This window comes from Mobula hypostoma, chromosome 7 (assembly GCF_963921235.1).
Source record: "Mobula hypostoma chromosome 7, sMobHyp1.1, whole genome shotgun sequence".
Classification (NCBI taxonomy): Eukaryota; Metazoa; Chordata; class Chondrichthyes; order Myliobatiformes; family Myliobatidae; genus Mobula; species Mobula hypostoma.
The window spans coordinates 163,491,184-163,517,505 of record NC_086103.1 but is presented as its reverse complement, the minus strand read 5'-3'; the positions used below and the strand labels follow the sequence as shown (position 1 = coordinate 163,517,505).

General features: G+C 42.9%; 1 protein-coding gene across 1 annotated transcript; it reads left to right on the top strand.

Moving 5' to 3' along the window:
• Positions 1 to 3,294: 3,294 nt before the first annotated feature.
• LOC134349960 (inosine-uridine preferring nucleoside hydrolase-like) lies at positions 3,295 to 25,634 on the top strand. Its single transcript, XM_063054914.1, is given in 7 exon segments — positions 3,295 to 3,377; positions 11,837 to 11,956; positions 14,728 to 14,918; positions 18,122 to 18,266; positions 19,174 to 19,310; positions 22,846 to 23,134; positions 23,137 to 25,634. Coding segments are annotated over 6 exon segments (840 nt in total). The 5' UTR covers positions 3,295 to 3,377; positions 11,837 to 11,931; the 3' UTR covers positions 23,190 to 25,634.
• The last annotated feature ends 688 nt before the right edge of the window (positions 25,635 to 26,322 follow it).

Sequence of the window (26,322 nt, the reverse complement as noted above, 5' to 3'; positions counted from 1 at the left end):
CAACAGAGATTATAGAAAGAACAAGCGGGAGATGAGGCTTAATCACAGCCAGTGGGATGAGTTACAGGGCAATAGAGGCATGGTGCAGTTAAAACAGAAAGCAACAAATACTGGACTAAAAGTGTTATATTTGAATGCACTCAGCATAAAGATTAAAATGGACGATCTTGAAATTCAGCTACAGATTGGCAAATATGACGTTGTGGCCATCTCTGAAACTTGGCTAAAGGATGGCTGCCATTGGGAGCTGAACGTCCAAGGATATACCGTGTATCAGAAAGGTAGGTTAGTAGGCACAGGGGGTGGTGTGGCTCTATGTATAAGAAATAATATTGAATTATTAGAAAGAGATGATATAGGATTGGAAGGTGTAGAGTTTCTATGGGTTGAGTTAAGAAATGGCAAGGGTAAAAGGACCCTAATGGCAGTTGTATACAGGCCTCCAAACAATAGCCAGGATGTGGATTACAAATTACAGCAGGAGATAGAAAAGGCATGTCAGAAAGGCAATGTCTTGATAATCGTTGGGGATTTTAACATGAAAGTGGATTGGGAAAACCAGGTCAGTACTGGACCTCAAGAGAGAGAATTTGTAGAATGTTTAAGGGATGGCTTTTTAGAACAGCTTGTTGTTGAGCCCACTAGGGGATCAGCTGTGGTGGATTGGATGTTGTGCAATGATCTGGAAGTGATAAGAGAGCTTAAGGTTAGGGAACCCTTAGGGAACAGTGATCACAATATGATCGAGTTCACATTGAAATTTGAGAGGGAAAAAAATAAAATCCAGTGTGTCGGTATTTCAGTGGAATGAAGGAAATTACAATGACATGAGGGGGAACTGGCCGAAGTTGACTGGAAAGGGACATTTGCAGGAAGGACAGCAGAGCAGCAATGGCTGGAGTTTCTGCGAAAAATGAGGAAAGTGCAAGAGATATATTCCAAATAAGAAGAAATTTTCACAGGGAAGAAGAACACTACTGTGGCTGACAAGTGAAGTAAAAGCAAAAGAGAAGGCATACAAGGGAGCCAGAGCTAGTGGGAAGACAGAGGACTGGGAAACTTTTAAAAACTTGCAGAAAGAAACTAAGAAGGTCATTAGGAAAGAAAGATGAATTATGAAAGGAAGCTGGTGACTAATATCAAAGAAGATACTAAAAGCTTTTTTAAGTATATAAAGGGTAAAAGAGAATTGAGGGTAGATATAGGACCAATACAAGATGACACTGGAGATATTGTAATGAGAGATGAAGAGATGGCAGAGGAACTGAATGTGTATTTTGCATCAGTCTTCATGCTGGAAGACATCTGCAGTATACCGGACATTCAAGAGTGTCAGGGAAGTGAAGTTTGTGCAGTGAAAATTATGACTGAGAAGGTGCTCAGGAAGCTTAATGGTCTGAGGGTGGATAAGTCTCCTGGACCTGATGGAATACACCCTCGGGTTCTGAAGGAAGTAGCTGGAGAGACTGCAGAGGCATTAACGATGATCTTTCAAGAATCGATAGATTCTGGCATTGTACCGGATGACTGGAAAATTGCAAGTGTTACTCCACTATTTAAGAAGGGTGGGAGACAGCAGAAAGGAGACTTTAGACCTATTAGCCTGACATCAGTGGTTGGGAAGTTGTTGGAATCGATTGTTAAGGATGAGATTACGGAGTACCTGGAGGCACAAGACAAGATAGGCCGAAGCCAGCATGATTTCCTGGAAGGAAAACCCTGCCTAACAAACCTACTGCAATTCTTTGAGGAAATTACAAGCAGGGCAGACAAAGGAGATTCAGTAGACGTGGTGTACTTGGATTTTCAGAAGGCCTTTGACAACATGCCACACATAAGGCTGCTTAGCAAGATAAAAGCCCATGGAATTACAGGGAAGTTACTAGCATGGGTGGAGCATTGGCTGATCAGCAGAAAACAGACATTGGGAATAAAGGGATTGTATTCTGGCTGGCTGCCAGTTACCAGTGGAGTTCCACAGGGGTCGGTGTTGGGACCGCTGCTTTTTATGATGTATGTCAATAATTGGACTATGGTATTAATGGATCTGTGGCTAAGTTTGCTGATCATACAAAGATAGGTGGAGGAGCGGGCAATGCTGAGCAAACAGAGAGACTTAGATAGTTTAGGGGAATGGGCATGAAAATGGCAAATGAAATACAATGTTGGAAAGTGTATGGTCATGCACTTTGGTTGAAGAAATAAACAGGCAGACTATTATTTAGATGGGGAGAGAATTCAAAATGCAGAGAATCAAAGAGACTTGGGAGTCCTTGTGCAAGATACCCTAAAGGTTAACCTCTGGGTTGAGTCGGTTGTGAAGAAGGCGATTGTAATGTTGGCATTCATTTCTAGAAGTATGGAATATAAGAGCAGGGATGTGATGTTGAGGCTCAAAAGGGCACTCGTGAGACCACACTTGGAGTATTGTGTGCAGTTTTGGACTCCTTATTTTAGAAAGGATATACTGACATTGGAGAGGGTTCACAGGAGATTCACAAGAATGATTCCAGGAATGGAAGGGTTACTGTATAAGGAACATCTGGCAGCTCCTGAGCAATATTCCCTAGAGTTCAGGAGGATGGGGGGGGGGGGAATCTTATAGAAACACTCCGAATGTTAAAAGGTCTGAACAGATTAGATATGGTAAAGTTATTTCCCATGGTAGGGGATTCTAGGACAAGAGGGCACGACTTCAAGATTGAAGGACGTCCATTTAGAGTATCAATGCGGAGAAATTATTTTAGTCAGAGGGTGGCAAATCTGTGGAATTTGTTGCCACCAGTGGCTGTGGAGGCTAAGTCATTGGGCGCATTTAAGGCAGAGAGAGATATGTTCTTGATTAGCCAGGGCATCAAAGGGTATGGGGTGAAAGCAGGGGAGTGGGGATGACTGGAAGAATTGGATCAGCCAATGATGGAATGGCAGAGCAGACTCAATGGGCCGAATGGCCTACTTCTGCTCCTATATCTTATGGTCTAAAGGAGTGGTTATATTTAATTGAACTTGCAAAATTGCTATCTGAATTTTAAACAGGAGTTTGGAATTCAAGACCATCAAAAGCCTAATCGTAAACCTGGTCATAATTATACTCCGTAAAAACTTAATCTCAGTGGCCTACATAAGAATACAAATACTTTGGAATGTAGCAACGGGATGAAATCTTGTAAAATATTCATGGGAGGGGTTGCACTTCTGGGAGTGGACCAGTTCCCTGTCACGAGAAGTCTAAAGTTGCATAAGGTCCGCAAATAGAACTAGTTCGCGAGTGGGAGAGGCTGCGGGTACTGGAGTGGGGAAACGCCGACGGGCTGTGTGCGAACTTCGCCAGCGTTCAATAAAAAAGGGGATACGACTGGACAGCAACAATTAACCAGGTGAGAAGAATTAAATTTCTCATTGGAATAACGACTCCCACTCAACGTGTTAAAATTATTTGGAGAGTTCTGGAGAGAAGTTTTTTTTACCATTGCATTTTACCGTGTGTTACTCTTTCTTGCCTATTAAGCAACTCATGCCCCTAGTTTCTCCTTTTCTCTTTACTCCACGTTCCTCTGTCCTCTCCTATCGGATAGCCGCATTGCCGAGGGACTTGCTGTTTTTGCAACACTTGTTGTCTCCCTCCCTCCATGGGCAATATCTGTAACATTTCTCTTCGCATTCTTTAAGAACTCGCTTGTTCGGACTGGATCTTCTAGCCGATAAATGATGTACTAATGCAGCTTTACATTCCGGATATAGGAGAATATCAGCGCACAAAACCTTTAATTGGTGACATCTGAAATTTCTTATAAACTGGTTTGTCGATACTCGGAAAGAGCAAAGCCTGGTTTATGTCAGAACAGATCTTTGCAACTTCATTTGGCTTCTTGTTACAGAGCCTTCTGTTACTTTTCTAAATCTTTAAGATAAATTCATTGATTTGTTGCGTTAAATCAAGATTTTTTATTTTATCCAGCTGTTTCCTGCCTTGGCAAACCATCGAAACAGTGAAACAGATCGTATTTAATTTTCAACAGTACAATATTTCATTGCAATCTCATCTTTAACTAAAATTCATTTAAGGACTGGGGCGGCATCCTTTTTACTAATCCGTTCGATGTTCATGCAACACACATCAAAGTTGCTGGTGAACGCAGCAGGCCAGGCAGCATCTCTAGGAAGAGGTACAGTCGACGTTTCAGGCCGAGACCCTTCATCAGGACAAACTGAAGGAAGAGCTAGTAAGAGATTTGAAAGTGGGGGTGGGGGGAGATCCAAAATGATAGGAGAAGACAGGAGAGGGAGGGATGGAGCCAAGAGCTGGACAGGTGATAGGCAAAAGGGATACGAGAGGATCATGGGACAGGAGGTCCGGGGAGAAAGAAGTGGGGGGGGGGGGAAACCAGAGGATAGGGACCCGAGGGATATTCAGAGGGACAGAGGGAGAAAAAGGAGAGTGAGAGAAAGAATGTGTGTATATAAAAATAACGGATGGGGTACGAGGGGGAGGTGGGGCATTAGCGGAAGTTAGAAAAGTCGATGTTCATGCCATCAGGTTGGAGGCTACCCAGACGGAATATAAGGTGTTGTTCCTCCAACCTGAGTGTGGCTTCATCTTTACAGTAAAGGAGGCCGTGGATAGACATGTCAGAATGGGAATGGGATGTGGAATTAAAATGTGTGGCCACTGGGAGATCCTGCTTTCTCTGGCGGACAGAGCGTAGATATTCAGCAAAGCGGTCTCCCAGTCTGCGTCGGGTCTCGCCAATATATACAAGGCCACATCGGGAGCACCGGACGCAGTATATCACCCCAGCCGACTCACAGGTGAAGTGTTGCCTCACCTGGAAGGACTGTTTGGGGCCCTGAATGGTGGTAAGGGAGGAAGTGTAAGGGCATGTGTAGCACTTGTTCCGCTTACACGGATAAGTGCCAGGAGGGAGATCAGTGGGGAGGGATGGGGGGGGGGACGAATGGACAAGGGAGTTGTGTAGGGAGCGATCCCTGCGGAATGCAGAGGGGGGGGGGAGGGAAAGATGTGCTTAGTGGTGGGATCCCGTTGGAGGTGGCAGAAGTTACGGAGAATAATATGTTGGACCCGGAGGCTGGTGGGGTGGTAGGTGAGGACCAGGGGAACCCTATTCCTAGTGGGGTGGCGGGAGGATGGAGTGAGAGCAGATGTACGTGAAATGGGGGAGGTGCGTTTAAGAGCAGAGTTGATAGTGGAGGAAGGGAAGCCCCTTTCTTTAAAAAAGGAAGACATCTCCCTCGTCCTAGAATGAAAAGCCTCGATGTTCATATCCACATTTTTAGGTTTATTTAAATCATCAATGCAGTTTTTGTTTCATTTTAACTCTACAGTTCTTTAATTATTAAACGCATTTAAAGATTTCTTAGAGTGAGGATGCCCCCGAGACAACTTTTTTTTTAGTGAACTTAGGTTTCAATCCGTCACCAGCAATATCTTGATTCACACAGTGGCGGTTTTAGTTTTCCCTGCTCGGCATTCTTCAATGGACAACTATCATTCCGTAATGCCGATCACTTCTCCAACTAGCTTTACTCACATAAAAATGCTGGAGGAACTCATCTATGGAAAAGAGGAAACAATTGACATTTCGGGCCAAGACCCTTCGTTAAGTCCTGCTGAGCATCTTCAGCATTCTGCGTGTGTTGTATCGCGTTTGAAGAAGTTTTTTAGCTTTCCAATTTATTGTGCCACGGGAGATCCTGCAACTGTTAGAAATCTTGAGCAACACTTATAAAATGTTGGAGGAATTAATGAAGGGCCTCAGCCCGAAAAGTCGACATTTAATTTCCCTCCGAGATGCTGCCTGACCTGCTGAGTTCCTCACGCATTTTGCGCGCGTTGCTTTGATTTCCAGCGTCAGCGGGTTTTCTCGTGTTTGCAACTCATTTCATGCCGAGCGTTACATTGCTGTTCTAAACCCATGTCACATGGATCTGAATTGTGGGACGTGAGGGGGCGTTCACGCAGTTGATGGATTGCAGTTGTAAGGAAGGGAAAATTTCGGGTTGGGCGTGAAACACCGCCTTTGAAGTATTTAGGTCAACTATCTATTGATGGCCACAGAGGCTGTTTGACCTGCCGAGTCCTGTAGCATTTTAGGTGTGTTGCATCATGTTTGAAGAAGTTCTTTAGCTTTCCAACTTATTGTGACAGAGGATTCTGCAACTGTTGGAAATCTTGAGCAAAACTCACAAAATGTTGGAGGAATTAATGAGGTGCCTCAGCCCGAAAAGTCGACATTTAATTTCCCTCCGAGATGCTGCCTGACCTGCTGAGTTCCTCACGCATTTTGCGCGTGCTGCTCTTTATTGTGACTGTTTCCTTCTCGAACACCGGAGAAAGCAGGAGCCCGAGCAGAAATTTCAGGTTGGGTGCTTTTGTAGGGAACATATTCAACAAGGCATGGATGCTGTACGCACACGCATTGTTATTGGGTTGATTACCGTAAGACATAGAGGCAGAATGAAGCCATTTCAGTCTGCTCCACCATTCCATCACGGCTGATCCCAGATCCCAGATCCCACTCAACTCCATACTGTACACCTCGCTTCTCGCCATATCCTTTGGTGCCCTGTCTGATCAGCAAACTATCAACTTCCTCCTTAAATATACCCACAGACTTGGCCTCCACCACAGTCTATGGCAGAGCATTCCACAACTTTGCAAGACTCTGGCTAAAAATATCCTCCTTACCTCTGTTCTAAAAGTTCCTCCTCAATTTTGAGGTTATACCCTCTAGTTCTGGATAGCACCCTGCCCCCCCCCCCCAGGAAACATCCTCTCCACTCCACCCTATCTAGTCCTTTCAACATGTGATAGGTTTCAATGAAATCCCTTCCCTGCCTTCTAAATTCCATGAGTACAGGCCCAACGCTACCTAATGCTCCTCATAGGTTAACCCCTTCATTCCTGGAATCATCCTCTTGAACCTCCTCTGGACTCCCTCCAATGACAACACATCCTTTCTGAGATAAGGGGCCCAAAACTGTTGACAATACTCCAAGTGTAGCCTGACTAGTCTCTTACAAAGCCTCAACATTATCTGCTGGCTTTTATTTTCTATTTCCCTTGAAATAAATGTGAACATTGCATTTGCCTTCTTTACCACAGACTCAGCCTGTAAATTATCCTTCTGCGATCTTGCACAAGGACTCCTAAGTCCCTCTGCACCTCTGATGTTTGAACCTTCTCCCCATTTAGATAATAGTCCACACTATTGTTCTGTTTACCAAAATGGCTTATCATATACTTTCCAACACTGTATTCCACCAGCCACTTTTTTGTCCATTCTTCCAATTTGTCCAAGTCCTGCTGCAATTGCATTGCTTCCTCAGCACTACCAACCCCTCCACCTTTGTATCATTTGCAAACTTTACCGCAAAGCCATCAATTCCATTATCCGTATCAGTGGAAAAACAGTGTGAAAAGCACTAGTCCCCTGTGGAACACCACTAGTCACTGGCGGCCAACCAGAAAAGGCCCCTTTATTCCCACTCGCTGTCTCCTGCTTGTCAGGCCTTCCCCTATCCATGCCAGAATCTTTTCTGTAACATCATAGAATCCTTGTTATCTTGTTAAGCAGCCTCATGTGTGACACCTTATCAAATGCCTTCTGAAAATTCAAGTAAATGACATCCACTGCCTCTCCTTTGCCCACCTTGTTTGTTACTTGAAGAACTCTGACAGATCTGTCAGGCAAAATTTCCCTTTACTGAAACCATGCTGGCTTTGACTTATTTTATCATTAGTCTCCAAGTACTCTGAAGCATCATCCTTAATAATAGATTCCAACACTTTCCCAACCATTGAGGTTATGCTAACTGGCCTATAATTTCCTTTCTTTTGCCTTCCTCCCTTCTTAAAGAGTGGAGTGACATTTGCAATCTTCCAGTCCTCTGGGACCATGCCAGAATCAAGTGATTCTTGAAAGAGCATGACCAATGCATCAGTTATCTTTTCAGCAACCTCTCACAGGACTCTGGGATGTAGTCCATTGGTCCAGGTGACTTAGCACTTAGTTTGCCTACCACTTTTTCCTTTGTAATAGCGATGGCACTCACTCCTGCTCCCTGACACTCACAGACCTCTGGCACACTGATAGTGTCTTCCACAGTGAGGACAGATGCAAAGTACCCATTAAGTTAATCTGCCATTTCTTTGACCCCCATTACTACCTCACCAGTGTCATTTTCCGGTGGTGGAATATCAACTCTCACTTCCCTTTTACTATATATATCTGAAAAAAAATCTTTTAGTATCCTGCTTTATATCGTTGGCCAGTTTGCCCTCATATTTCATCTTTTCTCTTATAGCTTTTTTGGTTGCCTCCTGTTGGATTTTAAAAGCTTCCCAATCATCTAACTTCTCACCCACTTTTGCTACCTTACAGTGGCATGCAAAAGTTTGGGCACCCCTGGTCAAAATTCCTGTTACTGTGAATAGCTAAGCGAGTGAAAGATGACTTGATTTCCAAAAGGCATAAAGTTAAGGATGACACATTTCTTTAATATCTTAAGCAAGAAAACTTTTTTATTTCCATCTTTTACAGTTTCAAAATAACAAAAAAGGAAAAGGGCTGGAAACAAAAGTTTGGGCACTCTGCATGGCAGTACTTAGTAACACCCCCTTTGGGAAGTATCACAGCTCGTAAACACTTTCTGTAGCCAGCTAAGTCTTTCAATTCTTATTTGGGGGATTTTCATCCATTCTTCCTTGCAAAAGGCTTCTAGTTCTGTGAGATCCTTGGGCTGTCTTGCATGCACTGCTCTTTTGAGGTCTATCCACAGATTCTCGATGATGTTTAGGTCGGGGGACTGTGAGGGCCATGGCAAAATCTTCAGCTTGCGCCTCTTCAGGTAGTCCATTGTGGATTTTGAGGTGTGTTTAGGATCATTATCCTGTTGTAGAAGTCATCCTCTTTTCATCTTCAGCTTTTTTACAGATGGTGTGATGTTTCCTTCTAGAATTTCCTGGTATTTAATTGAATTCATTCTTCTCTCTACCAGTGAAATGTTCTCCGTGCCACTGGCTGCAACACAAGCTAGCCCCGTGCTTAACAGTTGGAGAGGTGTTCTTTTCATGAAATTCTGTACCCTTCTTGTGGGCATCATTTATTTTAATTTTCAGAGTGCTAGGCAGCTGCTTAGAGGAACCCATGGTTGCTGTGTTGGGACAAGGTTTGAGTCAGGGTATTTATAAAGCTTTGAAATTTGCATCACCTGGCCTTTACTAACAATGACTGTGAACAAGCCATAGCCCTAACAAGCTAATTAAGGTCTGAGACCTTGGTAAAAGTTATCTGAGAGCTCAAACCCTTGGGGTACCCAAACTTTTGCATGGTGCTCCTTTCCTTTTTTTTCACTCTAAAATTGTACAAATACACTAATCTTGCTTAAAATGTTGAAAAGAATGTTTAAGCAACACACATCTAAGTTGCTGGTGAACGCAGCAGGCCAGGCAACATCTCTGGGAAGAGGTACAGTTGACGTTTCAGCCTGAAACATCGACTATACCTCTTCCTAGAGATGCTGCCCGGCCATCCTGATGAAGGGTCTTTGGCCTGCTGCGTTTACCAGCAACTTTGATGTGTGTTGCTTGAGTTTCCAGCATCTGCAGATTTCCTTGTGTTTGTGAAAAGAATGTTTCATCTTTAACTTTATGACTTTTGGTGAGCAGTTCACCTTCTACTCATCTAACTATGCACAGTAACAGAAATATTGCCCAGGGGTGCCCAAACATTTGCATGCCACTGTATATGCCCTTTCCTTGGTTTTTATGCAGTCCCTAACTTCCCTTGTCAGCCATGGTTGCCTACCCCTGCTATTTGAGAAATTCTTCCTCTATGGGACATATCTATCCTGTGCCTTGTGAACTATTTCCAAAACTTCAGCCACTTCTGCTCTGCTGTCATCCCTGCCAGTATCCTCCTTTCTCATGCCTCTGTAATACCTTTTATTCCATTGTGATACTGATACATGTGACTTATGCTTCTCCCTCTCATTGCAGTATGAATTCAATCAAATTATGATCACTGCCTTGTAAGGGTTCCTTTACGTTAAGCTCCCTGATAGGATCTGGGTGATTGCACAATACCCAATCTAAGATAGCCTTTTCCTGAGTAGGCTCAAGCACAAGCTGTTCTAAATAGCTGTCTCATAGGCATTCAACAAATTGCCTCTCTTGCAATCTGACACCAACCTGATTTTCCCCACCCCCTTGCATATTGAAGTCCTCCAGTGCAATTGTGACATTACCCTTATTACATGCTTTTTCCAGCTCCCTTTGCAAACTCACCCCACATTTTGTCTACTATTTGGAGGCCTATAAATGATTTCCATAATGTTTTTTTTTATCCCTTCACTTTCTTAACTCCATCCACAAATATTCAACATTCTCTGACCCTATGTCACCTCTTTCTAAGGATGTAATTCCATCTCTTATCAACAGAGCAACACCACCACCTATTCCTTCTTGCCTGTCCTTTCAACACAAAGTAATCCTTTGATGTTAAGCTCCCATCTATGGCCTTCTTTCGGCCACGACTCAGTGATGCCCACAACGTCATACCGACTCATCTCTAATTGAGCCACGAGTTGGTCCACCTTATTCGAAATGCTACATACATTTAAATACAGCACCTTCAGTCCCGCGTTCTTCGTCCTTTTGAAGTTTGCCTCTGTGGTACAATTTAACTCTTTGTTCTGTCTGCATTTGTACCCAATCATTGGCTTGTCCTTCCTTGCAGTCATCCATCATCTACTTGTAAACCTGTTGGCTTATCCTCAGCTCTATCATACTGGTTCGCATCGCCTGCCATATTAGTTTAAACCACTCCCAACAGCTCTAGTAAACCTGCCCACAAGAATATTGGTCCCCCTGGGATTCAAGTTCAATTCATCCCTTTTGTACAGGTCACCCTACCCCAGAAGAGGTCCCAATTATCCAGAAATCCGAATCCCTGCCCCCTGCTCCAATTCTTCAGCCATGCATATATCTGCCACCTTGTTCTATTCCTATCCTCACTGTCACGTGGCACAGGCTGCAATCCTGAGATAACTACACTTGATGTCCTGCTTCTCAGCTTCCTTCCTAGCTCCCTGTATTCTGTTTTCAGAACCTCCTCCCTTTTTCTCTCTATGTCATTGGTACCAATATGTACCACGACTTCTAGCTGCTCACCCTCCTTTTTCAGAATATTGAGGATGTGTTCAGAAACATTGTGGACCCTGGCACCTGGGAGGCAACCTACCATGCAGGTTTCCTTTTCACATCCAAGGAATCACCTATCTGTCCCCCTGACTATGGAGTCCCCTACTACTGCTGCCATCCTCTTTAGTTCCCTTCCCTTCTGAGCTACAGACCAGACTCTGATTACAATTTTGATTCTGAAATGACTAAATCAAGATTTTAAGGTGATTGGAGGAAAGTATAGGGAGGGGAGGTGTCAAAGATAAGTTATTTTACACACAGCGGTGGGTGCATGGAATGCCCTGACAGGAGTGGTACAGAGGCCGATACATTAGAGATATTTAAGAGGCTCTTAGAGAGGCAGGTGGATAAAGGAAAAATGGAGGCATTTGGATAAAGAAAAAATGGAGGGCTATGTGGGAGGGAAGGGTTAGATGAATCTTGGAGTAGGTTAAAATATCAGCACAACGTTGTGAGCTGATGAGCATGTACCAAGCCTGTACTGTGCTGTTGTCTTCTATGTTGTATCAATGCTTAGTTGCTTATCATTCAACCTCCTCCAGTGATTCACTTCAACTATGTGGTATCTTTGATGGGCAAATCAATCCCATGTCTTTCTTTAATTGTGAGTTGTAGATCCAGAAAGGGCACGTGATTGACTTTTTTCCTTCACCTGGCACTGGTGCTAAAACTGGGAACTGAGCCACATTTATATAAAAGAAAAGGCAACGATGGAGCAAGTCGTGATACCAACTGGTGAGTAACACGTTTAAAAGAAATGAGTAACTATTGTGGTTGAACTTTCCACTTGAGGGTTACTGGTAATGAAAAAGACTGAAGGAAGATGAGCCTATCTCAGTTAAATTGCGCTGAAAAATATGCATCTCCCTGTCGCTGGAAGCATTGGGAGCCACAAGAAACGGGGGCAGAAGACAACCATTTGGAGTCTTAACCCCAGCCTATCTCTCAAAGAGATCGGGGGGGGGGGGACCTGATAGATAGATATACTTTATTGATCCCGAGGGAAATTGGGTTTCATTACAGCTGCACCAACCAAGAATAGAGCATAAATATAACAATACAAAAACCACAAACAATCAAACAACAATATGCAAACTATGCCAGATGGAAGTAAGTCCAGGACCAATCTATTGGCTCAGGGTGTCTGACCCTCCACGGGAGGAGCTGCAAAGTTCAATGGCCACAGGCAGAAACAACCTCCCGTGACGCCCAGTGTTGTATCTCTGTGGAATATGGTCGGAGTCCACAACAAAACGTTCAATATCCGGTCTACAAACCTGTTCCTCGATCATAATATGACCAGGATTACACCATCCGTTGTTAACCAGAACAGTAAACCCCCAACTCCTTTACGCTTACCGCTCTCAGTGCACTTCCGGTCAGCCCGAATGGTCTGGAAGCCATCCATGGAAAAGTTTTGATCGGATATGTCCTTGTGCTTTAGTTCTTTGCTTTAGTTCCATGGTTTTAGCATAGACATTGGCACGGTAGCACAGCAGTGCCATCTGTAAGATCAGGGTTCAGTTCTTGCCACTATCTAACAGGAGTTTGTAAGTGATTGCGTGTGTTTCTTCCAAGTGCTCTGGTCTCCTCCCACATTCCAAAGATGTACGGTTAGGGTTAGTGAGTTGTGGGCATGCTATGTCAGGGCTGGAAGTGCGGTGACACTTGTGCATCTACCCAGCACAACCCTCCCTAATTTGATTTGTAGTGTAAAATGCATTTTGCTGTATGTTTCAATGTACATATGACAAATAAATCTAATACCTCCTGCATGTTTCATAGAGGGAGTACAAAGAAGGTTCACCAGATTGATTCCTGGGATGGCAGGACTTTCATATGAAGAAAGACTGGATGAACTGGGCTTGTACTCGTTGGAATTTAGAAGATTGAGGGGGGATCTGATTGAAACGTATAAGATCCTAAAGGGATTGGACAGGCTAGATGCAGGAAGATTGTTCCCGATGTTGGGGAAGTCCAGAACGAGGGGTCACAGTTTGAGGATAGAGGGGAAGCCTTTTAGGACCGAGATTAGGAAAAACTTCTTCACACAGAGAGTGGTGAATCTGTGGAATTCTCTGCCACAGCAAACGGTTGAGGCCAGTTCATTGGCTATGTTTAAGAGGGAGTTAGATATGGCCCTTGTGGCTACAGGGGTCAGGGGGTATGGAGGGAAGGCTGGGGCGGGGTTCTGAGTTGGATGATCAGCCATGATCATAATAAATGGCGGTGCAGGCTCAAAGGGCCGAATGGCCTACTCCTGCACCTATTTTCTATGTTTCTAAATACTTTAACTCTGTTAGTTACGGTGGGCTGGGCACAGGTAAAATAAGCACAGGGTACTTCACTCAGGTTTGGTTTTATTTAGGCAGGAATACATGTATATTGTATTTGAAAGACTGCTTAGAAAGATTTCACCAGTGATTCCTGGAAATAAAGCGTTACCTTATAAGCATAGATTCAAGCCCAAATTGGCTTAATCCTGCTACTGATTCATGGCGGGCCTATCATTTGAGTTTCCCCAATTAAGGAAAAAGTTGATCTGGTTTGTAGACCGGAAAAAGTATCTGAACAAAGATTTTGTTTTATTAAATCTGGATGATCCGCAAGCAATCGACCCTCACTTTTAGAAGTGGGTTTCACATATTTTCTGCATGCGGTTTGAATAATGGGATTAAAGAAATGTGTTTCTGGATGTCCATTCACTTTTTGTTACTAAAGTTAATATTATGATGATCTTTATCATATGTACATCGAAACATAAAGTGAAATGTGTCGTTTGCATCAAATCACATCAGCGAGGATTGTCCTTGGCAGCCCACAAGTGTCGCTATGCTTCCAGTGCCAACAGAGCATGCCCACAACTCACCAACTCTAACCCGTAGGGGGAATGAGGTCACGGGAAGAGCACGCAAACTACTTACAGACAGCGGGTGGGAATTGAACCGTGACCTTACAGCTCGCGCTGTGGAGCAGTGCACTAACTGATACGCTGTTGTCCTGCTCAGTTACACTACCTTGCCCCTCTCCTGCCTCGTGCTCCATCTTGCTAACTCATTGGGGGCTGAAATGCAGGAGGAAGGTCAGTGGAGTTTATATCGGATTAACAGTGAAACAGGGGATCGGTGGAGGTCGCAGAGAATTAGGAGATTGGTGATGGGGGTGGGGGGGCAGTCAGGAAACTGGAAAAACGTGAGGCTATACAGCTAGGTACCATATGGCTCCAGCTCCCCGGGACTGCCAGCTGGAGATATGTACTGTATGTAATTTGCTCCAATTTCTGCTCATTTTAGCACAGCTGGTATCTAGCCCTCAACAATATAGGCAGAAAATAATGTGGGTTTAGCACAGGGTAGAGAAGGATCAGTAAAACAAGTCTTATCATTCCTTAGTGTACAGGACTGGTTAAAATATGAACTGCACCACAAAGTACATTCTTTAATCCTGTGACAAACATTTAGATTTGAACTTTGTGCCAGATTTTCTCCAACTTCTCCGACCCACAGAATGCCCCCTGGAAAAGAAGCTGTTAATCTTGGACGTTGACGTTGGGGTGGATGATGCCCAGGCGATAATGGTGGCTCTTGCAGCTCCGAATGTTTGCATCCTGGGAATAACCTGTACTCACGGAAACACGAGCACCGAAAACGTGTGCAGGAACGTGCTGCGAGTGCTGAAGCTGTGTAACAAGATGGAGGTATGTCGGGAAGAGAAGAGGACAGGGGGATGTGGCTCAGTAACAACTCTGAGAGGGGAAAAAATTGTAACTCTTAAAATGGCTCTTCCAAATACCTTTTACAATCTCTTGCTTGTAATCTGGTTTATTGTGTTAGGATGTGTACCCAACCATGCCAGCTTCCGGAATTTTGACACTAACTTTCAGGAATACCGATAACTGGTGTGGCCCCTTTAAGGACCTTGGACCTGACTGCTAATTGGCTGCCATGTGTTGGTTCCAGGATTTCAATATTTAATGAGCACCTGAACTGAAGTTCAGTGCTCAGTTTGGGTTGTCTTCTAGCTTAGTGCCCAGCTCTTGGTTCAGTCTCGTACCGCGTCTCAATCCTAGGCTCGGACACTCCTGCACTTGGGTCCTGGCCATCCTGGTCAAGGTCTCATCACAATCTGTGCAAGGCAAGATTGATTGATATTATCTGTAGTCTTTGTAATAAATAGAATGACGCAGTATGATATGGAGAGCAAGCTGTTGCCCGCAAAGCAGGCTCCCCCTCTCCACACATCTGATGAACCCAAAGACCGATACAGTTTGGTACCAGCCAGCAGCATCGTGGGAATTGCCAGTCAGCATTGAACTCAATGTAGGGACTCCAGCTCTGGATTTTTCCCTCAGGGTTTACTCCTAAAGCCTTCCCCATGAGTGGGTATAGCCACAAGGCAGTGGAGGTCGGAGATCAGGGTTTTCCGTCTCCTAAATGAGCTGCCAACCACAGCTGATGAGCCCCATCTGCCCAAAGTGACTGGATTTTAAGTGCCAGTAACCCACCTTTGCCCCTCCTCTTGTCAGTAGAAACAGTTCTGCTGGGTTTAGTAGTTAAAACACATGTGAAGGCCAGGAGCAGGTCTTGGCTGTTAGAGGCTATTTGAGGCGCACACCACTGGGAACACTTAATCAGTAGTGGGAGCTTGTCCCCACTATCACTCCCCCTCCACTATAACAACCTTAGAAAACAAAAAAAACACAATGAGGACAAAAGAATTTCATTTTAGTGCAGAGTTGTTAAGTTGATCACCGTGTTGCTGTACTGAGGTAGTGATTAGGGTTCTGTAGATTGGTTCAAAACCCAATAGTCAAAGGGAAGTAGCTGATCTTGAACTTGGACCTCCGGCATCTATCCCTTCTGTCTGAAGGTATTCTGTGAGAAGATAGCATGGACTGGATGGTGGATGTTTCCTTCATCAGGCAGCACCTCATGTAGATACAACTGATGGTGTGGAGGGATGTGCCCATGATGTATTGTACATAGAACATTACTGCACAGTACAGGCCTCTTGGCCAATGATGTTGATCCAAACTTTTAACTACTCTAAGATCAATCTAACACATCCCTCCTACATTGTCCTCCATTGGACTGAGTCCACTGCCCTCTGCAGCTTCTTGTATTACTATGCATTCAAATTGATTGTGATGCAACCAATCAGTGATATGCTAAATCTCCATAACCCTTTTAAGAAAGTAGGTGCTATAAATACAAAAGGTGTATTTCTTAGAACTGCATTTTTCTTTATTTCCATCTAAGGCATTAAGTTTTCCCCGGTGTTTTCTTCATTTTCTTCCCTCATGTCCAAGTGTCAGAGCAAATGAAGGGAAGGAGTTGAGCCAGTGGGTTACAGACTTACAGGTTCTTTCCCATCTGCTTTGGCATTGGAGTTGCTCACTCTGTGGAGGCTGAGATCCTGACATTGTCGATGTGTTAATACAATGAGAGGGTTGTGTAATGGTGATGGGGGTTGGCCTCTGGGTATTTGATAAATCACACCATATTTTACAGCTCTTATTGTAGATTTGCATATACCGGCAATACTGAATCTAGGAATTCAGCCTTACTGGATATTTTCCAGTTGGCTGCCGGTGACTAGTGGTGTTCCACAGAGGTCGGTTTTGGGACCACTTCTCTTCATGTTATATGTCAGTGATCTGGATGACGGAATTGATGATTTTGTGACCAAATTTGCCGATGATACAAACATAGGTGGAGGGGCCAGCAGTGTTGAAGAAGCTGGGAGTCTGCAGAAGGATTTGGACAGATTAGGAGAAAGGAGAAGCAATGGCTGATAGACTACAATATAAGGAAGTGTATGGTCATGGCTTTCTGGTAGAAGGAATAAAGGTGTAGACTATTTTCTAAATGGGGTGCAAATTCAGAAATCGTAGATGCAAAGGGACTTGAGAGTCTTCATGCAGGATTCCCTAAAGGTTAATTGGCAGATTGGAAAGCAAATGCAATGCCAGCATTCATTTTGAAAGGACTACAATATAAAAGCAAGGATATAATCTATCTATCCCAAGACTTTGAATTCATATATTATTCCTGGTAATGATATACGAAGGTCACTGACCTGAGAAGTTAACTCTGTTTCTCTCCTCAAAGATAAGGCCTAACCCACTGATTATCTATAGAATCACATGTTCAGGACTGAAGAAGGGTCTCTGCCTGAAACGTTGACTGTTTACTCTTTTCCATTGATGCTGCCTGGCCTGCTGAGTTCCTCCAGCATCATGTGCGTGTTGCTTTGGATCTCTAACATCTGCAGATTTTCTTGTGTTTGGAATATCGACAACATTTTCTGTTTTGATTCAGATTCCCAGTACCTGCTGCATTTTTGCTTTTGTAGGCATTCTGATAAGCGTGCTGCCTGGCTGGCCCACTTAACCTGTTTTGTAGCCTGGGGAAAATATACACACACAGGACAACAGATACTTTTTTGGGTCTTTAACTCCTTTATCTGCTTTAGATGTTTTAATGCAGAAAGAGGGTATCAAAATAAAAACAACAAAATGAATTTTAAAAAAGCACAGTTCCTGCTTTTACAATCTCATCTTAATTTTGGACCACACCCTTGTTACCTATGCAGTATGAAAATAAATAAAATAAAATATACAAAACCTATATGGTAGTGGCAATTCTAAAAAAAAAATACAAGCAACATTAGAATCCCAGCAACCCAGTACCTTATACACAATGTCAAAAATATGAATACATACACCTCACCTTGACTAAGAGGTATACTCACTTTGGCACATGCTTGACTTCCAAACACATATAGGCTAGACCCTGAAACGAGTTCTCCTCGCTCAGGCTATGTGAACACATTCACATTCGGTCATGAGACAATAAAGTAAGACAAAAAAATTAACTTTTACAATATATTGCCTTGTAGTTTAAATTACTAGAAAGACTAACCTACGAGGCTAATAATGAACTTTGCACAACCTCGCTATCCAGCGTCGATACCTTATTCATGAAATCTAAAGCATCCACCTACAAAACATGTCAAATCACTGATATTCTAGGTTTACAAACAAGTATAAACAAACGTACATGGATGTTATCAAATATTATTCACCTTTCCTCACCATACGGCTAGTAATCTACGTCATTCTAGAACATTGTAACTCTTCGTTCTACTCCACATGTGCATAATGACATCACAATTTTCTCTTAAAGGCACAGGCAGCTATTTTGGCATTACCAGGGTGAATACATAAGTGCACTTTATCAATAAAAAATTATATTCAACGGTCACCTGGTTACACTTGTATGAAAATAAGGCAGGCAGTCTGGCCCAGCATGCACTAGTTGGGTTAAGTTTGGTCTGATGATACATCGAGATGATAATCAATCATCTCTGCACCTCTCTCATCCTTCACTCCCAAGAGAAAAGCCCAGTTCATTCAACCTATCTTCCTAAAATACGTTCTCTAATCCAGGCAACATCCTGGTAAATATCCTCTGCATCCTCTCTGAAGCTTTCACATCCTTCCTTTAATGAGGTGACCAGAATTGAACACAATATGCCAAGTGTGATCTAATGTGATGCAACATTACCACGTGGCCCTTAAATTCAATCCCCTGATTAATGAAGGCTAGCCCACCATACACCTTAACCACCTTATCAATTTAATACACTTTCTTAACAACCCTGTCAATTGAACTACAACTACATCCTGTGGCAGTGCAAGTAATCTTAGGAGTGACTGTTTGGGGAGGGAGAGGGCTGTTCTCAGTTCATCCCATCACCACAAGTCCTGTTGGGACATGCTAAGAAAGGGCAGGGGTACAAAAGAGTTAAAGCTATTTCTTGAGCCATGTGATATTATCAGATCTTCGGAAAAGATTCCTAGATGCTATATTACAGAAGTGAGACAGTTATATTATTGTGTGTCATTTCAACGTTTTACTCAAGGATTAACACTCTGGTTTGCCTCTCAGCCAGAGGGAATGTAAGAGTCTGTGGCGAGTTCAACTTTGTCACAGACCCAGAAGCAGCTGCCATTGTCCTCAGCCACTTTACCTGTCCCACTCACATTGCAACCTTGGAATACAGCCTTCGCCATCGCCTGCCCTGGGTAAGTTGTGTCGCTGCAAGCTCAAAACCGCCCTGGCATTCGAAGTAGGGTAGATGAATGGTTATGTCCTCAGAGACAAAGATAATGATTCAAAGTCCAAAGTAAGTTCATTTTTAAAGTACGTACTGTATATGTCATCATACACTACCTTGAGGTTCTTCTTCTTGCAGGCATTTTACAGGAAAATAAATACAATAGAATTTATGAAAAGCAAAGACTGATAAACAAGACTGCTATAGAAGACAAATTGTGCAAAAAATAAAAAAAGTAAATAAATAATACTGAGAACATGAATTGTAGAATTCTTGTAGTGTGTGGAGTCAGTTCAGCATTAAGGTGAGTGAAGTTGTCCACGCTGGTTCAAAACCTGTGAAAAATCTGTTTATTCCTCCTTTCTCATCACTGCCATTACATTACCCTCAAATCTAGATGTTCTAACTTACAGACCAATCACCTACATGGGATCTTCTTGAAAACCTCAAAACACAAATCAAACATTTATTTAAGAATGTTATGTGGTTACTGTACAATTTTTACAATTTTTTTTGCACATTGGGTGTTTGACAGACTTCCCTTTTTTAAAAAAAATTGATTCTATTGGATTTTTTTGTTTTGTGACTGCCTGTAAGGAGCTGAATCTCAAGGCTGAAAATAGTATGCATACTTTGATGAGAAATGTACTTTCAACTTTGAACTTTGAAGTTTATTGTCATATGTATAGGTATATGTATCCACAGATGCAATGAAAACCTTGAAGCAGCTTCACAGGTGCTGAGTGTCAGATAAACAACATTCACAAGATTATGATGGGTATAGATAGAGTGAATGCAAGCAGGCTTTTTCCACTGAGGCAAGGGGAGAAAGAAACCAGAGGACATGGGTTAAGGGTGAGGGGGGAAAATTTCAAAGGGAACATTAGGGGAGGCTTCTTCACACAGAGAGTGGTGGGAGTATGGAATGAGCTGCCAGATGAGGAGGTAAATGCAGGTTCTTTTTTTAACATTTAAGAATAAATTGGACAGAGACATGGATGGGTGGTGTATGGAGGGATATGGTCTGTGTGCAGGTCAGTGGGACTAGGCAGAAAATGGTTCAGCACAGCCAAGAAGAACCAAAAGGCCTGTTTCTGTGCTGTAGTTTTTCTATGGTTTCTAAGAAAGAAAACATAAAATAAGCGAAATTTACCTATAAATTTTACAAGAAAGTTTTCAATTAGTGATTGAAGTGGTCACCAAAGTGTTGCTAAATTATAGTGCTGAATTCATTGGTTCAAGAAATGAAGGGAATTAATTGTTCTTGAATCTGGTCGTGCGGGATGTCAGGCATCTGCCTTCCCACAATTGAGGACATCTTCAGAAGATGATTCCACAAGAAGGCAGCATCCATCATTAACAAATCCTCACCATCCAAGGCATGTCCTCATCTTGTTACTACCATTAAAGACCCACAATCAGCATTTTGAGAACAGCTACTTCCACTCTGCCATCAGATTTCTGAATAGTCAATGAACCCATGAACACTACCTCACCACTCTGCTCTTGCACTATTATTGTAAATTACTGTATAATCATTTATTATGACTATGTGGCTACGCACAGCTCCAATGCCATATTTAAGTTTACTGATGTCCTTGCTGTCATTGGCCAGATCAAAGGTGGTGAAGAATCAGCGGATGGGAGGGAGATTGAAAATCTGGCTGTCTGTTGCCATAACAACAGCCTTCCTCTCAATGTCAGCAAGTGCAAGGAGCTGATTATTGACTTCAGGAGGAGGAAACCAGAGGTCCATGAGCCAGGCCTTATCAGGGGATCAGAGGTGGAGAGGGTCAGCAACTTTAAATTCCTCAGTGTTATCATTTCAGAGAATCTGTCCTGGGCCTGGCACATAGTGCCATTATAAAGAAAGCACTACAGCGCCTCTACTTCTTTAGAAGTTTGCAAAGATTTGGTATGACATCTAAAACTTTGACAAACTTCTGTAGATGTTTGGTGGAGAGTATATTGACAGCCTGGTATGGAAACTACAATGCCCTTGTAGTTTCACCACCCTCTGGCTAGTGGATATGGCTCAGTCCATCACGGGTAAATCCCTCACCACCATTGAGCACATCTACATGTTGTGCAGACCTTTTAACACACTCCTAAGATCAACCTAACCCTTCCGTCTTACATAGCCCTTCAGTTTTCTTTCATCCATGTGCCAATCTAACAGTCTCTTAAATGTCTCTAATGTATCAGCCTCTAGCACCAGCCCTGGCACTGCATTCCATGCATTTACAACTCTGTGTTTATTTAAAAAAATCTTCTTCTTACATCCAAACCCCACCCCCCCTTACTTTCCTCTGATCATCTTAAAATTATGCCCTGTCACATTAGCTGTTGCCACTCTGGGGGAAAAGGCGCAGGCAGTCTAAGCTTCTTATTATTTTATGCATTCTCCTATCAAATTCCTTCTTCTTCAGCCCTTTACTTTTCACAGCTATCACTTCCCAGCTTCTCACTTCATTTTCCCTCCCCCTCATCTGGTTTCACATTTCACCTATCACCTAGCTTGTACTCCCTCCCCTCCCCCCTCCACCTTCTTAGTCAGGCTTCTTCTCCCTTCTTTTCCAGACGGATCTTGGCCCAAAAAGTCAACGGTTTCTTCCTTCCCATAGATACTGCCTGATCTGCTGAGTTCCTCCAGCATCTTGTGTGTGATTACTGCAGGAAGAACATTTGAATTAAAACAGAGCCTTTACATGGAATTGCTTTACCAACATGAGGGATGTATCACAATGGGCATCAAGAAATAAAAACTTTGCAGTGTGTTGCTAGCAATGTGGATTTGGGGTTAGAAATGTTGCTAAGGATCACTGTGGAGATAGGCTGGAGGTTCTCCAGTATGGAAGTGTCACCACCTTTCACAAAGTCACAAGGCCAGGGGTCATGGGAGAGACCGATACAATAGGGACATTTAAGAAACTCTTAGGCAGGCACTTCTGTGTAAGAAAAATGAACGGGTTATGGGCTGTGTAGGAGACCAGAATTAGATCAATCATGGAGTAGTTTATTTATGTCAGCACAACAACGTGGGCACTGGGCTTGTACTGAGACCTACTGTATGTGTTAGACTTTAATACCTAGGAGAAGAATTAGGCCATTCAGCCCTTCAAGGCTGCTCTGCCACTTTATCATAGCTGATGTATTATCCCTCTCAATCCCATTCTCCTACCTTCTTCCTGTAACCTTTGATGGCCTTACTAATCAAGAACCTATCAACCTCCGCTTTAAATATGTGTATCCAATGACTTAGCCTCCACAGCCATATGTGGCAATGAATTCCACAGATTCACCACCCGCTGGCTAAACAAATTCCACCTCATTTCTGTTCTAAATGGACACCCCTGCATTCTGAGGCTGTGCTCTCTGGTTCAAGACGCTCCCACTACTGGAAGTATCCTCTCTATGTCTGCTCTGTCTAGGCCTTTAAATATTTGCTAGGTTTCAATGAGATTTCTCCCCCACCCATGTATTCACTGTTTTATTAATCACAGGATTTTTATCACAAGTGGGTGAATCAAGATACCAAAAAGGCTCGGTTTATAAAGAAGATATCTGCGCATACTGCCAAGTTTGCCCTGGGCAACCAAGGCAGCAAGGAACAGATTTTTGGGCTTGGCTTCGTGTCCTGTGATTCCTACGCAATGGCTGCCGCCATTGATGATTCAGTGGTGACTGAAAGAGCTAATTATGGGGTGAGTGTGGAAATGAGTGGATCGCTGACCAGAGGCATGATGGTCGTAGATACCCTCGACATCCTGAAACTTAAACACAAGGCTGTCACCTGGAATGTGATATGGAAAAGTTTAAGCAGCTGCTGACTGATGCTCTGAATTAAGGTGCAACACATCCCAAATGGAAGAACAAAAAGCCAGCAAATGCCAGAGCTACAAGTTACATTTGACGTCAATGCTAGCTTTAATTCATGATTGGTCAGGGCACGAAGGGATATGGGGAGAAGGCAGGAGATTAAGGATGAGAGGAAGATTGGATCAGCCATGACAAAATAGCGTAGCAGACTTGATGGGCCAAATGGTCCCACTCTGCACCTATATCTTGTAGTCTGAATGGAAATTATGAATAATTTCAATGTTAATGAGGTAATGATACCTTACAAATGTGACTGAAATTGGTGGGTATTCTATGCTTACAATAACTAATAACCAAAACGTTCATAAAGGCTTTAGTGACAATGTGAACTACAGATAAAATATTGAGTGGACCTGTTGTGGAAATTTGATCATCTTCTCAAAATGGGGAATAATTGCACAGAACTTTTCCAAGGGGGTTAAACAGAAGGTGTGGGGAGAATGGAATGGAGTTGACATTCTTGTCCCATAAGTTCCTCCAAATGCACCGCTGACTGATGCTGAAACCTTCATTTAGTGTTTTGTTACCTCCGATGTTGACCATTCCAATGCCACACTGGCTTGCATCCTGATTCCTGCCACCATTACATTAAGCACCTCCCTGCCAAATGTTATCTCCTTATCACCCTATGGTTATTGGCCTGTCAGCTTTTCAGTTTCAATACTTTACCTACACGTACTCCCTCCCTCGCACCTCCAAAGTTTCAATGTTCTCTACCACTGCCACCTCCACCATCCCTGCAACCTGTCTCGGCACAGTGAAGACCAAACACTCTCGAAGTCCCTTCCTAGTCCTCTTCACTGAAACACTCTCCTTCCCTCCTTGTGGAGATATTAATGGACATTTTATATCATAGAATCATACAGTAATGTAGTAAGGAGCCAGGCCCTTCAGCTCTGTACTACTAAGATTCCCTTTACGCTAGTCCAATTTGCATGTGGATGTGGAGACAATGTTTCCATTAGTGGCCGAGTCTTCAACCAGAGGACACAGCCTCAGAATAGAAAGACGTCCCTTTAGAACAGAGATGAGGAGGAATTTCTTCAGCCAGAGAGTGGTGAATCTGTGGAATTCATTTATTGGGTAGACATATTTAAAGCAGAGCCTGATAGGCCCTTGATTAGTAAGGGTGTCTAAGATTACAGGGAGAAGGTAGGAGAATGGGGTTGAAAAGGCCAGGGCATCCATATACCCACTCTGACAATGGTAGGAGCCCATGGCATAAAAAAGGTTGGGAAACTCTTTTCTAAATCTTTGCTATCAATGTACCTATCAAAATGTCCTTTACATTGTACTTGCCTCTACCATATCCTTATTCCATCCACAAACCACCTTCTGTGTGAAGAAGTTGCCCTTCAATTTCCTTTTAAATCTCACCCTCTGAACATTCACCTTATTTATGCCCCTCATTATTTTATAAACTATGAAGTCACCTTTTGTTTCCTACATTCCAAAGAATAAAGTCCTAGCTTGTTCTACAGCTGTCACTCAGGGCCTCAAGTCCTGGCAATATTCTTGTAAATTTTCTCTACACTCTTTCCAGCTTAATGACATCTTTCCTGTAACAGGGTGACCAAAACTGTGCACAAAACTCTAGATGCGGCCTTACCAATGTCTTACTCAACTGCAATATAACGTCCCAACTCCTGTACTCAGTGTTTAACCGGTGAAGGTTACCTGCTTCAGCACCGTCTACATGCTCTGCCACTTTCCAGGAACAAAGTACTTGTAGTCTTAGTACTTAGTAGTAGGTAGGACTACTTGTAGCCATAGGTCCCTCTGTCCTACAACACTCCGCAGAACCTTAATGTTCATGGTGAAAGTTACACCATGATTTGTCTTCTCAAAAGGTTATACATTGCACTTATTAAACTGAAGGCCATTTACCATTTCATACCCTACTAATCCAACTGATCCAGTCATTACTACCAAATTACAAGTAATTTTTTGATTATTTTCTTCACTGTGTATGATATCATCATGTTTTAGTGCCACTTGCAAACATTTTGGTTTAGCCTTAAATTTTGTACATCTTATATTATGTTATCTAATTGGCTCCGGGTATGTTGTGTTTCAATCAGACATTTCCATTTCAAAATCATTCTTCTTGAAATTTCATGCCATTAAATTTCCACAACAAAACCAATATTGCTGTGGGAAATAACCTGCATTTATTCTGGTATAGGAAAAACTATAGCTTCATAAAACATGGGCTTTGCTTTCACTTGAACTGCTGAATTCATACTGTATCTGGCACACAAGTACTTTGGCAATCAATAAAAATTTTATTGTGGAATTAAACTGCTTCAAATATTTTCATCCAGCTGTGAGTGGCTTCATTGAGTTTATTGTAAGATTCTCTCGTTGGTTCAAATGACCGCAAGAACAGATGTTCGCCAGGTACTATCAAGGTAGAAATTGAGTTGGGGGGTGGGAGTTTTGGGTAGGGTTCCAAGTGAAAGTCAAGTTCCTTGCCACATGTACATACTCAGGTGCAATAACAAACTTACTTGCAGCAGCATCACAGGAACATGCATCAAAGTTGCTGGTGAACGCAGCAGATCAGGCAGCATCTCTAGGAAGAGGTACAGTCGATGTTTCGGGCCGAGACCCTTCGTCAGGGCTGAATTCCTCGTGATCACAGGCACATGGCATCTTATAAGCAGCATTCACAAAAACATAAAGTATGCACAATTTTAGAAGAAAGCACATACTAGTGTAAAATGGTCACCATGTTGCTAAACTGTAGTCATTAATATCTGGCCGGTTTTGGAAGTACCGAATGGTTTAAGTAGCTGTTCTTGAACCAGCTGGTGAGTTACTTCAGACTTTGTACCTTTTGCCCAATGGTAGATGTGAAAAGGTGCCTTCTGTAGATACCAGCTGGAAAGGGTTGTGCCCAATGTATTGGGCAGAGTCCATTACTCTCTGCAGATTCTTACATTCCTGTGCATTTGAATCACCATACCAGGCCAAGATGCTAACAGTCAGGATATTTTAATAGTACACTTGTAGAGACTTGTTAGAGAGTTTGGTGACAAGCCAAACCTCCTGAAATTTGTAAAAAAGTGAAGACGCTGGTCAACTTTCCTTATGATTGT